We start from the raw sequence: 17500 nt of genomic DNA, 5'->3' as shown, positions 1-17500 counted from the left end.
AGAACCAAACCAGGACTAAACCGGTACTAGACCAGGACTAAACCTGGTACTAAACCAGGACTAAACCAGGACTAGACCAGGACTAGACCAGGACTAAACCAAGTACTACACCAGGACTAAACCAAGTACTAGACCAGGACTAAACCAGGGACTAGACCAGGACTAAACACATTAGTGCCGTGTGCAGAACAATTTTTTATAATTTCGCGCTCGTTTCACTTTTATTTTATTATTACTAATCAAAAAAAATAAATATATATATATATATTTTTTTAAAACTTGTCCACTTTAAATTTGCCTTTATTCTTTTGGATTATTCTGAAATAAATAAAAATGTAAATGTTTCTGTCATGTTTGTGTTTAGCTCCGAGGCTAAAAACACGGAAAAACCGACACGAAATGGAACGTTTATTTCACACAGCTCCTACCGGGTGGATTTAGTTACGGTTCTCCAGCGCGTCGCGATGTTTTTACTCCGCGATTAAATCCAGAAATAAACAGTTTAAAGCGTTTTTCCTTCTCAAAAAAAAAAATAAAAAAAAAATCTCCCACTTTGCGCCAAGTCGCGTCCCGATGACGTGTCCCCGATGACGCGGTCGCGCTCTGCTGACGCGTGTCCCGCCATCTTTCCGCCGGCTCCAGACGAACACGTTGCGGGAAAAAAAACAACTCCGAGTCCGGATCTGCGCCCCGAACCGAGTCGAACCGCCGAGCTTCTTGCGGTCGAGTCACGGGGATCAGGGAGGGGTGAGTTTACGCGTTTGTGCCGCGGGTGAGCGATTAAAGACGCCGTTGTTGTCATTGAAACACGCGGCGATGCTAAGTGTAGCGGCTAAGTGCGGCGGCTGTCAGCGCAGGGCCCGGGGCTAGCGCCGTTAGCCGCCGCATGAATGTACGCAACGAGGATTTTACGGCGAATAAAACACGATCGGAAACGAGATTAAACACAGTTACACTTTGTCCGACGCCGCGCTTCAGTCCGCACCCAGCACGTGTCTGTGAATGACGTTATCTCCGCCGATCTTCACTTTGTGCTGTCGAAGAAAATCCCCGACGTGCCGCTCGGACGAAGTTACGTCGCCCGAACTTGTCCGGAGTGATTCCCGTGCGATTAACGCGCGATTAACGCGTGATTCCGAGAGCCGTGACCCGCACACGGTGGGTTCCGGGGGTGTATAGGCCGCAGGAGCGCGGGTCGGGCGGGTTACGTGAGGACAGAGCCGAGGACAGAGACGGAGCCGCCGCCCGACAGACTCAGTGCGCCACGGAGGAGACCAAACCAGAGATAAAACCAGAGTCAAAACCCGAGATAATATGAGATAAAACCAAAGCCAAACCCGAGTCAAAACCCGAGACCAATCCGAGTCAAAACCCGAGACCAATCCGAGTCAAAATCTGAGACAAACCAGAGACAAAACCGTGAGAAAACCAGAAATAATATGAGATAAAACCAAAGCCAAACCCGAGTCAAAACCCGAGACAAACCAGTGACAAAACTATGTCCAAACCCGAGTCCAAGACAACACCTGAGTCCAAACCCGAGACAACACCAGAGCTAATATGAGATAAAACCAGAACCAAACCCAAGTCAACACCCAAGATAACACCAGAGACAAAACAGACAAAACCAGAGATAATACGAGATCAAAACGAGTCTACAAACCCCGTGTGTGCTGTGGACGGACCCCAGTGTGTCCCTGTGGGGGGGTAAACGCGCGGGGACAGGTACACGTACAGGTGTTTTGTGTGTGGGTTTGTGGAGTAAAGGCCACGAGACCCGCGGTGACTCACGGGACGAGACTCAGACGCACGAAAATGGGACTTAGAATTGTTCTGTGGTTCTAATTTATCTATAATAGAGACCAGATGTCCCTGTTTCCCCAGGACAGTCACAGTTTTGTCCCCTGTCCCAGCAGATTTATACAAAACCACTGATTTGTCCAGGTTTTATACAAGAAATGTCCCAGGTGTCTCTATTTTTGACCAATTTGAGCTAAACCAGGACTAAACTAAGATTAAATGAGGACTACATCAACTCTAAACCAGGACTGTCACAATGTTTGACCAATCTGATCTCTGCCAACAGTAAACAGAGACATAAACTGTCATTTGTTTGGGTAAAATACAGAAAATCTGCTTAAAAAACGACCAAAACACAAAGAAAATGTGACTAAACTGACTCACATTAGTGCCCAGTGTGTAACAGTTTTACACACTCGTTTATTATTACCACCCAATCCAAACCCGGGATGTCCCAGTGTTTTATTTTGAAAATCTGGTCACTCTAAGCTGGTGTAAAGGCCACGAGACCCACAGTGACTCACGGGACGAGACTCAGAAGCACAAACAAGGGACTTAGTTTGGAATCACAGAACAATTCTATTGATAATAGAGACCACACTTCCCAGTTTCCCTGGGACAGTCACAGTTTTGTCCCCTGTGTCCCCTGTCCCTGCAGATTTATACAAAACCACTGAATTTGTCCCCGTGTGTCCCTATTTTTGACCAATTTTGAATAAAAGTGGGTCTTAAGACAAAACTTAAAACTCTTCCACTGAGAAGATCCTGTCCCTCCTGTTTTGGTCGTATTTTGTCTCGATAAAGTTGTATTTTGGATGTACCACGCTGGCCACGTTTAGTTCGAATAAAAATAATTTAATTCTGAATAAAACTTAATTCGTCTTTAAAAAGACCACGTAAACACTTATTTCCAACTGAAAAAGATTGTGAATTAATCTTAATTCTGAAGTAAGTGTTTGTTTTAATCTGAATTTCGTTCCTGGGTCATGTTTCTCGTTTCTTCTTGTTAAAAATAATGTGGGTGCTTCGGCGCATGCTCGTTGTGTCGCCCTTCTTGTCTAGTACTGTTTTAGACTGTATAGAGTCCTGGTTTAGACCTGGTTTAGTCCTGGTAAAAAAAAGTTTGGATAGTGTTTGTGTTCGTGGAGGAACTACAAACCGAGATGAGAGAAAAACCGGGAGCAGCTGAAGTTTGTGTTTTCTTCTCAAAGACGTAAATCTGTTGGTGTTTCTGTCCAATCAGAACCTCCCCCCCCACCTCCAGACGCTCACACACATGAAATAAAAAACATTTCACCACAAACATGATGTAAACGTGTCCACCGAAGCTTTAAACTCATCCCCAGTCTGATTTTCTTGATGATTATTTGACGTAGAGACTTCCCCGTGTGAGATTTAGTGTTTGTGAAACTCCTAATCCCGCCTCGTCCTGCCCGTTGACTGATTGTGTAAGTTTTCGCGGCGTGGACACTCCCGCGGCCCGTTTATACTCGCTCACAAACGCGACGATCTAAAAGTCCTCCCGCGGTCGTCGTCAACACGTGTTTTAAAAGTGCAAAAGGTGTGGAGCGTTTATTTATTCACTTACAGGTGGTTTTAGAGTCAAAAATCCCAAGGAAAACAAACATTCTGACTGTGAGCGGCGTCGCCTCTCCGCAGATCTGACCTGGAACTGCGTCTGGTTTGGTCTCCGTGAAGATAGAAAGGTTTAAAGACACACTGCGGAACATTCACGACAAAGAAATAACATCTACATGGAGAAAATGCACCTTTTTAAAGTTGAAAACCTCGTCTCAAGAAATCGACAAACCACAAACACAAAGTTAATTCTCCACTTTACTCTGTGTTTTCAGAGTTTTCGAGTTGTACAAACTTGTTCAACAGAATCCGATTATTAAAAAACATTCACGGCACTAGGCCTGGACGAATGGAATAAAAAATATCTCGATATTTTTGCTGTATCTCCCTAAACGATATATATTTCGATATGTGTACAGGAAAAATAACCCCCCAAAAACTGCTGCAAAAACAAATCTGCCAAATTCCACTCGGTCTTTTTTTATTTTTTTTTATTTTTTTCTTGAAGTGCGAAGAGGCAGATGATGTAGGAAGGAACAAAGTTTTAGATCTGGACTCAGGAGTCACACGTCACAATAAAAATAACAAAGAATAAAAATATAAATGGTGATGATAAATTTAAGTAACAAAAAAGAGCAAGAGACGGGAGTGGAATAAGACGTGATTATAGAAATGTAAATGTACAAGTCAAGATAAACTGGAAAAATAAGTAATGAAATAATAATAATAATAGTGAGGTCGTTATCGTAACGCTCGTCAGAAAAACTCTCCTATATTTTTCCCACGTGATGGAACCTCCGAGGTCAGTTCTGAGGTCAGTTCATGCTCAGGTTGTGGTCAGTTTTGTAGTCAGTTTATGGTTGGTTTGTTGACAGTTTTTATTTAGTTTGTGGTCAGTTTTTATTTAGTTTGTGGTCAGTTTTGTGGTCAGTTTTTATTTAGTTTGTCGTCAGTTTGTGATCGTTTTGTCGTCAGTTTGTGGTCAGTTCTGTGGTTAGGTTTGTGGTCAGTTTGCATTTAGTTTGTGGTTAGTTTTGTGGTCAGTTTGTTGTTTTTTTGTGGTCAGTTTGTATTTAGTTTGTCGTCAGGTTTGTGGTCAGTTTGCTGTTATTTTTTGGTCAGTTTTGTACTCAGATTGTGGTCAGTGTGTCGTCAGTTTGTGGTCAGTTTGCATTTAGTTTGTGGTCGTTTTTTGGTCAGTTTTGTACTCAGTTTGTGGTCAGTTTGTAATCGTATTGTCGTCGGTTTTGTGGTCAGTTCTGCGCTCAGGTTTGTGGTCAGTTTGCATTTAGTTTGTGCTTAATTTTGTACTCAGTCTGTGGTCAGTTTGTGTTTTTTTTTTTTGTGGTCAGTTTGCATTTAGTTTTGTGGTCAGTTTTGTACTCAGATTGTGGTCAGTGTGTCGTCAGTTTGTGGTCAGTTCTGTGGTCAGTTTGCATTTAGTTTGTGGTCGTTATTTGGTCAGTTCTGTACTCAGTTTGTGGTCAGTTTGTAATCGTATTATCGTCGGTTTGTGTTCAGTTTGCTGTCAGGTTTGTGGTCAGTTTTTTTTTTTTTTTTTTTTTTTTGTGGTCAGTTTATGGTCAGTTCTGCACTCAGGTTTGTGGTCAGTTTGTGATAGTTTTTTTTAGTCAGTTTTGTACTCAGTTTGTAATCATTTTGTCGCCAGTTTGTGGTCAGTTTGCATTTAGTTTGTGGTCAGTTTGTAGTCAGTTCTGTGGTCAGACTCGGGATCACATTCGGGGTCAGGCTCGGGGTCAGTTCTGGGTCAGTTCTGGGTCAGTTCTGGGTCAGAGTCACACAGAGGCCGGGTCGGTGCGGGGCTTTTGTTGCTCTGAAAAGTGACTGGAGGTGAATTGAAAATGAGGCTTCAGCAGTGACTCTCCGAGCGACGCTCAGTCTGACCACACCACAGTCCAGGAAATATACAACACGATCTCTCACTTTTACTATTTTTATTCTGAAGTTTACATTTTCAACATTTTAAAAAATTCAAAATAGAAAATTCACCTTTTAAATCTTCATAATAAACATTTTTAAGCCAAAATTCAACAGTTAAAATTCAGAAATTAGATCCACTCTCTTAGAATCTTGGTTCTTTGCTGCAATTTTTTCACTGCAAATTTTACACTTGAGAATATTTGTGCCGAATATTTAAAAGATTATTTTATTTATATTTTTAAACACTGAAAATGTATATGTTAAATTTAATCAACGGTAATTCAGATTAAAAATTATTTGAGTTTATGAATTCATAGTGAGAAAATCAACAGCATTTAAAATTTGAATAAACAAATAATTTTCCATAATCATCTTTATAACCTGTGTACTTTATTTCAATACTCAGGAACAGACTTGAACGAGATTCTGATCCTACGATGAAAATAAAAACGCTCTTTCTTTAGACAACAGAATGTGATTTTTTACATTAAATAGTAGAAGTTTGTTTAGTTCCATAGACCCACAGCGTTCGATTCCATATTCGATATTAAGAATCCGAATTTATTAACGGATAAATATAATAAATAATAAATAAAAACCCCAGGATCGTGTAGAGCTCGTTAATACGAACTTTTTTAGACCGAAACGGCGAGTCTGACAGCAGCAGGTACAGAGAGAAGGGCCACGGTTTTTCAATAAAAAGTGAACTGGAGCCAGAATCGATGGAGCCAAATCGTTTCCTGTTTGGAACGCGGCGGCTTTGTCCATTTATACAAACGGTCTGTGATTCCTACGACAAAAACAAACAATGTTTTGGGTATAAAACGACATTCTAATGTGTTAAAAGTGTTTTTTTTTTTATTATTGTTGTACAAAAATGGACAGAATCTTATTTTTTAGTTATATTTTTGTCTCATCTTTGCTTCAGACACTTTTTCCTGAATTTTAGTTTCAAAATATAAAACACAAACAGTCTTAAGTTTGTATTTGAGCTGTTTTTCTTTCAGTGGAGCTCAGAACGTCCGGTCGCTGTAACGATTCTTGTTTGTTTGCGTCTGTGTTTGAATCTTTGTCTAACCTCATCCTCTTTCGTTTCTCGCCTCGTCAGCGCTTCAGTCCTCGCGCCCATCCATCGCCTTCAAAATGGCCGACAAAAACACCAGGATCGCCATCGTCAACCACGACAAATGCAAACCCAAGAAGTGTCGTCAGGAGTGCAAGAAGAGCTGCCCCGTCGTCCGCATGGGTAAGAGCCGCCGCTTCAGACGCTTTGCTTTTTCTACTCTGTGAATCTGTGACGTGATTTTTGAGCAGTTACCACGGCGACGCGACGCACACACCAGCAAACGCCGACAGAAAAACAGGTTTAAGGTCGACTGCGTAGCGTCCGGGCGAACTGAGAAGGACTGAACTGACGGTTAAAGGACTTTTAATCTTTCCAAGGCGCGTCTCAGAACCAACGTAAGAGCGAGAACAAAATTACAGAAATGAAAAGTGTTGTGGTCAAGAGCGCAATAATCAAGACCAAGACCTGACCCAGACCACAGGGTCCAGAGACCAGGACAAGACCGAGACCTGACCCAGACCACAGGGTCCAGAGACCAGGACAAGACCGAGACCTGACCCAGACCACAGGGTCCAGAGACCAGGACAAGACCGAGACCACGACTGAGACCACAGGGTAGTGAGACCGAGACAAGATGGAGACTTTTAAAAAGGCTGAGACCGAGATAAAACCAAGACTGAGACCACATGGTACAGAGAAAAGACCGAGACTCTTAAAGGACGAGACCGAGACCACAGGGTCCCGAGACCGAGACTTTTAAAGGCCGAGACCGAGACTACGGGGTCCCAGGACCAAGACAAGGCAGACTATAGGGTACCTAGACTCTCAAAGGACGAATCCAAGACAAGACGGAGACTTTTAAAGGACGAGACAAGACCGAGACCAAATCGAGACCATCTTTGTCATTTTCTACATTTATTTGTATTTTACAGTTATTTTGGCACAAATATATAATTATTTTTGTAAATCTATCTCCATTTTAATGTTTATTTAAGATAGAAATAATCCAAACAAACTGTTCTGCACTGAAACATGTGGCCTGTGCCCTTTTTTTGGACCCTCACCCACAGTTTGAGAAACTTCCACTGGAATTTTACACAAAACTGAAGAAACTGGGATTGTTAAACTTGTTTTGGCCGTAATGAAACATGATCACACTCGTCGAGTTTTAAATCTCGAGTCTGAGACGAGACCAAGATTGTAAAAAAAACGTGTCTCGAGTCCTAACGACAGTAGAAATGACCCCACGTATCACCGGCTCTTTACACTGTTTAACTGTGTCTGTATTTTAAGATTCGTTCAGTACAAATTACAAGTTGCTCATATTTACATTCACAACGTTTACAAGAGAGATTTTATTATAAATACAAATAATTTAATTCTGACGATCTTAAACCTTTTTTGTCCGTGTTTTCTCGTGTGTGTTGTGTTGCCATGGTAACACAAAGGATCACTGCAGCGGATCAATAGAAGTATTGATATTATAATATTTCTCTGACACGATGCTCAGAACATCACAACAAATCCAGGGTTTTTCATCAGATAAAATGCAATGTTTGTTTTTCTTAAACCAATGTTCAATACAGCTGAATTTACTCATGATTTTCCTTTCAATTTTAATTTTCTTTTATTATAACTGAAATAATGGAGTTGAAAAGTAGATTAAAACATCGGTATAATATTAAAATTACAGTTTTTTACAGAAATATTGTTGATTGCTAAAAGTTTCAATATTGTGCTGACAGATTTAGGATTATTTTTATTAAATTTTCTAATGATTTTGTGTCTGTGTTTGTGTTTTTGTAGGGAAACTGTGCATAGAAGTGACTCCTCAGAGTAAAATCGTGCTGATCTCAGAGGGATTGTGTATAGGCTGCGGCATCTGCATCAAGGTAAAAAAACTGTTTCTGTCACGATCTGAAAGTGAAATGTTTGTTTATCGTGGCTCGGGTCGGACTGACGAGTGTCTGATCTGAGTTCTGGACTGTTCTTCCTCAGAGCAGCAGCAGCTTCAGTTTGACGTGGAGCTAAACTCTGACTCAGAGACAAAAACTCTGTTCTGAATACAGAGTGAAACTACAGGAGAAAAACACAAAAATACTCAGAGATCTCAGTGTAATATTCTCACATTCCAGTTCACGTGTTATTGTGGCTCAGTAACTTATAATAAAGCAGTTACAACAAAATGCCAATAAAAAGCTGCTTATTTTAACATAAAAAACAATAAATGTGTTTATCAGATCTGTTTTTATCATTAGCAGATTAAAATGAGGCTGCGTCACACAAAGAAAAATAAGTTATCTTAAATAAAATGGCTGACTGCTGTAATAACGTCTGTTTTAACTTCACAAGTTTTTTTTTTTTTTTTTAGCAATTTATACCCATGAAATTACACAAATTAAATCAATCAATCAAACTTTATTTGTATAGCACTTTTCATACATTTGAAATGTAGCACAAAGAGCTTCACCTGCAACAGAAAAAAATCAATACATTAATTAACCCCCCACATATATACAACAATTTAAACAGAAACATAAAAACTAATAAACATAAAGCTCTTAAAAGTTATAATAAAAATGAAAATGTAGAGCTAAGATCAGATGGAGACTAAGTAAAATAGTAATGATAATTTAATTTAAAACTATAATAATAACAATAATAATGATAATTTAAGTTAAAACAGGTGAAAGTTTTAGTTAAAAGCTAAATTAAAAAGATATGTTTTAAGTTTACTTTTAAAAAGTCCGAGAGGCTCATGTGATAAAAGCAGATCAGATAAATAAATAGGACTAAGACCATTAAGAGCTTTATAAACCAATAAAAGAACTTTAAAATCTATCTAAATGTGCAAATGTACATGTAAGTTTGATTTTGCAGAATTACACAGACCAAAATGCATAATTTGTCCATTTATGTGACAAGTTTCTGCACTTAGAGCGAATTTTTCACTTGTTCTGAACAGAGACGCTCAGAACATCGACCGTTTTGACTCACGACACTCTTTGGCAAAGTTTGGACCAATCAGAATGGACGGAGCCACCGAGTTTGGACCAAAACAAAGTTCCTATTGGACACTCGATTTCCCAACGTCAAAATCAATCTTTTATGGTCAGAAAGTTACGCCCGGTTCTAAAACATGTTCCCAGGTGTCGTAAACGATCCTGTTGGTCTGGAAGGGTTAATAGAGTATTTAATATTTTTTAAAGGAGTTTATTTATTCCTGAACCCTTGTGTTATTATTATTATATTTTTTTTACAGAAATGTCCGTTTGGGGCGTTGTCCATCGTGAATTTGCCGAGTAACCTGGAGAAGGAGACCACTCACAGATACTGCGCCAACTCCTTCAAACTGCACCGGTACGACGCTCCCTCCCTCCCTCTGCTGCTCCACGCTGATTTATTTATGTGTGTCATGAAATATAAAAACACTTAAACTGAGTCGTAACTTTAAACATGCAAGAAATGAACGAAAACGAGCAGAAAAAGTCTGATCTTCTGTTATCTGAGAGTTACTTTAAAACATGTCGGTACGTTTCATTTCAGTCACAAACTCGATTCAGACAAAAAAACCAAACAGAATCTGCACTTGGTTTTTCGTTTTCGTACTTAATGAGCTGAATTTATGGATTTTTATTGATTTGTTAAATGTCATTATTGTTCTTGATCTTTAGCTTCTTTCACAGCAGTGTTTTGTTTTATAATTTTGGTTCTGAATCTGGGTTTTTTGAACACGTCCGTTCGTTTTAGACTCTAGTTTTTTGTTCTTAACTCAAACAGTTTTTGAATGTTTACAGGTAAAATAAAAAAGATAAAAATTTGAGGATTCTTAAGTCGAGTGTTACAGACTCTGGGTTCGACGTTTCTCTTTCCCAAGACTTTTTTCTGTAAAATAAACACTGTCGGTGGGTAAGTTTTGACGTCCTGTTGTGTTTTACGCCTCGTCTGTAACGCACGGCGCCCCCTTGTGTCCAGGCTGCCCATCCCGCGGCCGGGCGAGGTGCTGGGGCTCGTCGGGACCAACGGTATCGGAAAGTCCACAGCTCTGAAGATCCTGGCGGGGAAACAGAAGCCGAACCTGGGCAGATACGACGTGAGTGTGAACAGAGTAACGCGGGTTCTTTAGGTTCTTCTAAAAAAAAACACAAGTCGGAGAACAGCGGAGGAGAGTTTCTGTTTTGTTCTTTATTCCAGGATTCCCGTGATGTCGTAAAAAGTCTTAAAACTATTTGAAACAATCTTAAATTTTTATGTCTGGGTTCACCTCTGTGTCTCTTCCAGAATCCTCCGGACTGGCAGGAGATCCTGACTTATTTCCGAGGGTCCGAGCTCCAAAACTACTTCACCAAAATCCTGGAGGACGACCTGAGGGCCATCGTCAAACCCCAGTACGTGGACCAGATCCCCAAGACCGTCAAGGTGCGTGCAGGTTTTTTTATTCTCATCACGTCATCGTCAGCCGCTAGAGCGTTTGTCCACCGTTTGTTTGGAGGTTGGTGGTTCGAATCCCACTGAAAGACCTTCGGATAAAGCGCTTTGAGTCTTGAACATGATTATTTAGCGTTTGTTACTTTAAAATCCTTAAAATAATGAAAAATGTACAGTGTTTTGGTATTTTGTGGTCTCTACGGCCGTAAACCTGATTCTGTGTTAATGTGTAATTCCGTTGTCGTCCTGCAGGGGTCAGTGGGGGCCATACTGAGCAGGAAAGACGACACAGAAACGCAGGACGTCATTTGTGAACAACTGGGTAAGAAAAGGACTTCCTAAAGTTCTTTTGGAGAACAGGGGAATATAACTCGGGGTTGGGCAGTGGATCAGACTGGCTGTTTTGGTGATTTACTGTTTTAAAGAGTAAGAAAATGAGTCTTTATTTATATTTGAATGTATTTATTTGGAGGATAAGCCCCTTGAGAGTCTCGCCATCTCGTTTGTGAGGGGGTCCTCAAAAATACAACAACAAAAGACAGATACAGTCGGGCAGACAGTAGGATACATCAGTTCAAATAAGCATCAAAACAACAAAATCAACACGAACGAACAAACAAACTCAGGAACTCACGAACAAACTGATGAACGAACAAACAAACTCACGAATAAACTGACAAACGAACTCATGAACAAACGAACTCACGAATAAACTGACAAACGAACTCATGAACAAACGAACTCACAAACTGACGAATGAACTGACGAACAAACTGACGAACCAACGAACTCACAAACTGACTAACGAACAAACGAACTCATGAATAAACTGACGAACGAACGAACTCACAAACTGACTAACGAACGAACGAACGAACAAGATGACGAACGAACTGACTGAACAAATGAACTCACAAACTGACTAACAAACTCACGAACAAACTCACAAACTGACTAACAAACTCACGAACGAACAAACTCACAAACTGACTAACGAACTCTCGAACGAACAAACTCACAAACTGACTAACGAACGAACTCACAAACGAACAAACTCACGAATAAACTGAAGAACGAACAAACTCACAAACTGACTAACAAACGAACTCACGAACTGACGAACAAACTCACGAACGAATTCACGAATGAACTGACGAACGAATAAACTGACGAACAAACTCACGAACGAATTCACGAATGAACTGACGAACGAATAAACTGACGAACGAACTCACGAACGAATTCACGAATGAACTGACGAACGAATAAACTGACGAACAAACTCACGAACAACGAATAAACTCACGAACTCACAAACTGACGAACGAACAAATTCATGAATGAACAAACTCCTGAACGAACCCGGAACTCACTCACGAACAAACTCACGAACGAACTCACAAATGAACAACACATAATAAATCAAATTTGAGCAGAATAACTAAGACAGAGTTCAAAGATAATCAAAAAATACAACAAGATGAACAACAAAATGATCAAAAACAATGGCATCGGTTCTGTAAATACTGAACCAGAGCTTTTTTAAATGAAGGGACAGAAGTTAAAGCTCAAATCGATGAGGGAAGATTGATCCAATCAGAAGCTTTATATTTAAGAGTGTTTTCCTGTTTGTTTTTTACTCTTGGGACAAAAAAAATCTCTGATCAGCGTGACGTAAACCGTAAGAGGATCTGAAGGGAACTAAAAACTGTTTGAGATCTTCAGGAAAACTGAGATAATCTTTTGCTTGTCTAAATTGTCGTGTCTCGAGCTGCTTTTTTAGAAGAGTCGATCGAGTCTGTCTCATGAAAGCAAACGTCCCCCCGTGTTTTAAATTGGGTCTTAGGGACGATGAAGAGACCCTGACCTGAGGTGTGACCTGAGGTGTGGGGGTGTAGTAAATCCATTTAGAGCTCTGGAAGTTAAAACCAGGATTTTAAAATCAACACGGAGCTTAACAGGGAGGACAGAGCAGTGAAGATAAACTGATGTAATGCGAGTTCTGTTAAAAACCCCACAGCCCCATTCTGTAAGTGTAGAAGCGTAAATACAAGTAAAAAGAGAATTACAAAACTCTAAATCTGATTTGTCCAACAGACTAAAATTTCATCTTCATCAACAAAATGTCCCGTTTAAAATGCTTCAACAGTCCTTTACTTTTGTCACAATCCAAAGAATTTAGATTTAAAAGTGCTTCTAACAGTTATTTTGTCATGTCGAGTCTACACTGAGACGGAGCAAAGGATCATGGTCCATGTAGTTCCCTCTGGTTCTTGCTGCGTCAAAGACACTTGTACCGTAATTTCTGGACTATCGAGCGCCCCTGAATATAAACCACATCAACAAAATTTTGATGGGGCAAATTTATGAAGCTGCTGGAGAATACGACACATGCTTACACACACACACACACACACACACACACACTTACACACACACATTTACAGAAATTTACACAGAAAAAGATTAACCGGAAGTTCAGCAAAACTACAGTGGGACACTTCCTGCCGTCGTGGAAAAGGTCTGTTCCAGGATTAAAATCACGGTGGAGCACTTCCTGTATCACCACATGACCTCACAATGTGTAGGAGTGTTTTTAGTTTGAGAGAAGAGCTCTAAACTCCTAAATCTTCAGGGTTTGTGTGTTAAATGTGTGTGATATGGACCCTCTTCTGAACTCTCGTGTGTCGCGTGTGCGCAGACCTGACTCACCTGAGGGAGAGGAACGTGGAGGACCTGTCCGGAGGAGAGCTGCAGAGATTCGCCTGCGCGGTCGTCTGCATCCAGAGAGCCGACATGTGAGCGCCCCCTGCAGTCCCCCTCCGCCGTCACTGTCGCTCTGTCGCCCTCACGCTGAAGCTCACCTCCCTCTGCTCTGCTCTGTGTGTGTGCGTTTCAGTTTCATGTTCGACGAGCCGTCCAGTTACTTGGACGTGAAGCAGCGGCTGAAGGCGGCCATCACCATCCGCTCCCTCATCACTCCAGACAGGTGAGACGGGGCCCCGGGGGTGTTCTACGTGTGTGTCTATGGAGGAATGTGCAGCTGCTGCCCTAGAAACACAACACACACTTTAAAAAAAACCGACAAATGAGTTTTAAGACGCGAGAAAAAAAACAAAGTGGATTTGAGCGGCACATTTTTCAGGAGCCTGTGGTCAGTCTGAGCGTTCATGAGTTTGATTTTCCACAAAAAAAGACGTGACATCATTTCGCAGGCCAATAATGTTTTTTTTGCCAATTCTTGTTAAAATAACCTCACATTTTCACAGATTTAGGTGATATTTTTGTTCTGTTTTCAAGTTGAGCTGTTTAGAAAAGAAGTAATTTTGTCCTGAAGTCGGTCCAGATTCTTTAGTCGTCTAAAAGCCGCACTCTTTATATTTTTTGTTCTAAGTCCAAATTTGTTTTGCAATTGATGAAGTTTTTCCAGATGTTGTGTTGAAGCTTCAGTCCTGGGTGAGTGTGAGCAGCCGATTCAACACACTAAATGATTCTGTTTGGGAGAGAACGACTCAACCTGAAAACACAACAAACAAGAATTTTGTAACAACAATTAAAAAAATTATTGGCCTGCGAAGTGATGTCAATTTTTTTGTTACTCCCAGTGTAACAAACAGCTGTGGGTTGATGTTAATATTTTCTTGTGTTATGTTTTTTGAGCGGAACGTGTTTAACGGCACAAATGTTGGAGTTCAGATTAAAGGCAAGTTTATTTGTACGGCACAGTTCGTACACAGAGTAATTCAAAGTGCTTTACGGAATAAGAAAGACGTTAAAATCATAAAACTAATAAATCGGATCATAAATAACCATCATAAAATTTACATTAAAAGAGAAAGAGAGAAGAGTGTGGAAAAAAACAAAACAAAAATCCGTTCTTTCTCCTCAAAATGAAGATCAGATTAAAGTCTAACAGGCCTCAGAGAAAGTCGAGGACGTCAGCTGCAAAGTGTTGTGAGTAAAGTGAACTTTAAACTCCTTTTGTGTGTGTGTTTGTGTGTGTGTGTGTGTGTGTTTGTGTGTGTTTCAGATACATCATCGTAGTGGAACACGACCTCAGTGTGTTGGATTATCTCTCCGACTTCATCTGCTGCTTGTACGGAGTCCCCAGCGCCTACGGAGTGGTGACCATGCCCTTCAGCGTCCGAGAAGGTAACGAGGACAAGGGGACAGGGGAAGAGGACCTCCTCTCCTGGACCTCCTCTCCTGGACCTCCTCTCCTGGACCTCCTCTCCTGGACCTCCTCTCGGTCCTGACCTGGTGTGTGATCTTCTTCTCTCGTTCTCGTGCAGGTATCAACATCTTCTTGGACGGATACGTTCCCACAGAAAACCTGAGGTTCAGAGAAGCGTCGCTGGTGTTTAAAGTGGCAGAAACGGCCAACGAAGAAGAAGTGAAGAGGCTCAGACACTATCAGGTCTAGAACGCACAAAAACACACAAACACACACACATGAACACACAACCATACACACACACACACACACACACTACCAGGTCTAGAACGCACAAAAACACACACAAACACACACACACACTACCAGGTCTAGAACGCACAAAAACACACACAAACATACACAAACACACACACTATCAGGTCTAGAACGCACAAAAACACACACAAACACACACACTACCAGGTCTGGAACGCACAACACACACACAAACACACACACTACCAGGTCTGGAACGCACACAACACACACACACAACCAGGTCTGGAACGCACAAAAACACACACAAACACACACATGAACACTACCAGGTCTAGAACGCACAAAAACACACACACTACCAGGTCTAGAACGCACAAAAACACACACAAACACACACACTACCAGGTCTGAACGAACGCACAAAAACACACACAAACACACACACACTACCAGGTCTGGAACGCACAAAAACACACACACTACCAGGTCTAGAACGCACAAAAACACACACAAACATACACACACACACACGAACACTACCAGGTCTGGAACGCACAAAAAAACACACAACACACACACACTACCAGGTCTGGAACGCACAAAAACACACAAACACACACACACTACCAGGTCTGGAACGCACAAAAACACACACAAACATACACACACACACACACGAACACTACCAGGTCTAGAACGCACAAAAACACACACAAACACACGCACTACCAGGTCTGGAACGCACAAAAACACACAAACACACACACTACCAGGTCTAGAACGCACAAAAACACACACAAACACACACACTACCAGGTCTAGAACGAACACAAAAACACACACACACACACACTACCAGGTCTGGAACGCACAAAAACAACACACAAACACACACACTACCAGGTCTAGAACGCACAAAAACACACACAAACACACACACTACCAGGTCTAGAACGCACAAAAAACACACACAAACACACGCACTACCAGGTCTAGAACACACAAAAAACACACACAACACACACACACTACCAGGTCTGGAACGCACAAAAACACACACAAACACACACACACACTACCAGGTCTGGAACGCACAAAAACACACACAAACACACACACTACCAGGTCTGGAACGCACACACAAAAACACACACAAACACACACACACTACCAGGTCTGGAACGCACAAAAAACACACACACAAACACACACACTACCAGGTCTAGAACGCACAAAAACACACACAAACACACACACTACCAGGTCTGGAACGCACAAAAACACACACAAACACACACACTACCAGGTCTAGAACGCACAAAAACACACACAAACACACACACTACCAGGTCTGGAACGCACAAAAACACACACAAACACACACACTACCAGGTCTGGAACGCACAAAAACACACACAAACACACACACTACCAGGTCTGGAACGCACAAAAACACACACACAACACACACACACTACCAGGTCTAGAACGCACAACAAACACACACACAACACACACACTACCAGGTCTAGAACGCACAAAAACACACACAAACACACACACTACCAGGTCTGGAACGCACAAAAAACACACACAACACACACACTACCAGGTCTGGAACGCAACAAAAACACAAACACACACACTACCAGGTCTGGAACGCACAAAAACACACACAAACACACACACTACCAGGTCTGGAACGCACAAAAACACACACAAACACACACACTACCAGGTCTGGAACGCACAAAAACACACACAACACACACACTACCAGGTCTGGAACGCACAAAAACACACACAAACACACACACTACCAGGTCTGGAACAAACAAAAACACACACACACACACAAACACACACACTACCAGGTCTGGAACAACACACAAAAACACACACAAACACACACACATGACACACACACAACACACACAACACACACACAAACACACACACTACCAGGTCTGGAACAAACAAATACACACACAAACACACACACTACCAGGTCTGGAACGCACAAAAACACACACACAAACACACACACTACCAGGTCTGGAAGAAACAAATACACACACAAACACACACACTACCAGGTCTGGAACGCACAAAAACACACACAAACACACACACTACCAGGTCTGGAACAAACAAAAACACACACAAACACACACACTACCAGGTCTGGAACGCACAAAAACACACACACAAACACACACACTACCAGGTCTGGAACACACAAAAACACACAC

General features: G+C 41.4%; 3 protein-coding genes across 3 annotated transcripts in view; 1 reads left to right on the top strand and 2 right to left on the bottom strand.

Moving 5' to 3' along the window:
• anapc10 (anaphase promoting complex subunit 10) overlaps nucleotides 1-600 on the bottom strand; it is a 6302-nt gene extending 5702 nt beyond the window's left edge. Inside the window, exon 1 of the mRNA XM_055156782.1 lies at nucleotides 429-600. The gene's annotated coding sequence lies outside the window, so the exon portion shown is untranslated. The remainder of the gene's footprint in view (nucleotides 1-428) is intronic.
• The window catches only part of LOC110164763 (F-box/WD repeat-containing protein 7-like), a 117684-nt gene that overhangs the window by 42338 nt on the left and 57846 nt on the right, over nucleotides 1-17500 (bottom strand). The window lies entirely within an intron of this gene.
• abce1 (ATP-binding cassette, sub-family E (OABP), member 1) overlaps nucleotides 587-17500 on the top strand; it is a 27454-nt gene continuing 10540 nt past the window's right edge. The window contains exons 1-11 of the mRNA XM_055156781.1: nucleotides 587-747; nucleotides 6428-6565; nucleotides 8192-8277; nucleotides 9648-9745; nucleotides 10361-10478; nucleotides 10667-10804; nucleotides 11066-11135; nucleotides 13515-13611; nucleotides 13713-13802; nucleotides 14844-14965; nucleotides 15106-15230. Of these exons, the coding sequence (XP_055012756.1) occupies nucleotides 588-747; nucleotides 6428-6565; nucleotides 8192-8277; nucleotides 9648-9745; nucleotides 10361-10478; nucleotides 10667-10804; nucleotides 11066-11135; nucleotides 13515-13611; nucleotides 13713-13802; nucleotides 14844-14965; nucleotides 15106-15230 (1242 nt within the window). The 5' untranslated portion in view covers nucleotide 587. The remainder of the gene's footprint in view (nucleotides 748-6427; nucleotides 6566-8191; nucleotides 8278-9647; nucleotides 9746-10360; nucleotides 10479-10666; nucleotides 10805-11065; nucleotides 11136-13514; nucleotides 13612-13712; nucleotides 13803-14843; nucleotides 14966-15105; nucleotides 15231-17500) is intronic.

The sequence above is a fragment of the Boleophthalmus pectinirostris genome, unplaced genomic scaffold (assembly GCF_026225935.1).
Source record: "Boleophthalmus pectinirostris isolate CB_2022bp ecotype Guang Dong unplaced genomic scaffold, ASM2622593v1 HiC_scaffold_20, whole genome shotgun sequence".
Taxonomy (NCBI): domain Eukaryota; kingdom Metazoa; phylum Chordata; class Actinopteri; order Gobiiformes; family Gobiidae; genus Boleophthalmus; species Boleophthalmus pectinirostris.
This window is presented reverse-complemented; position numbering and strand designations above follow the sequence as displayed.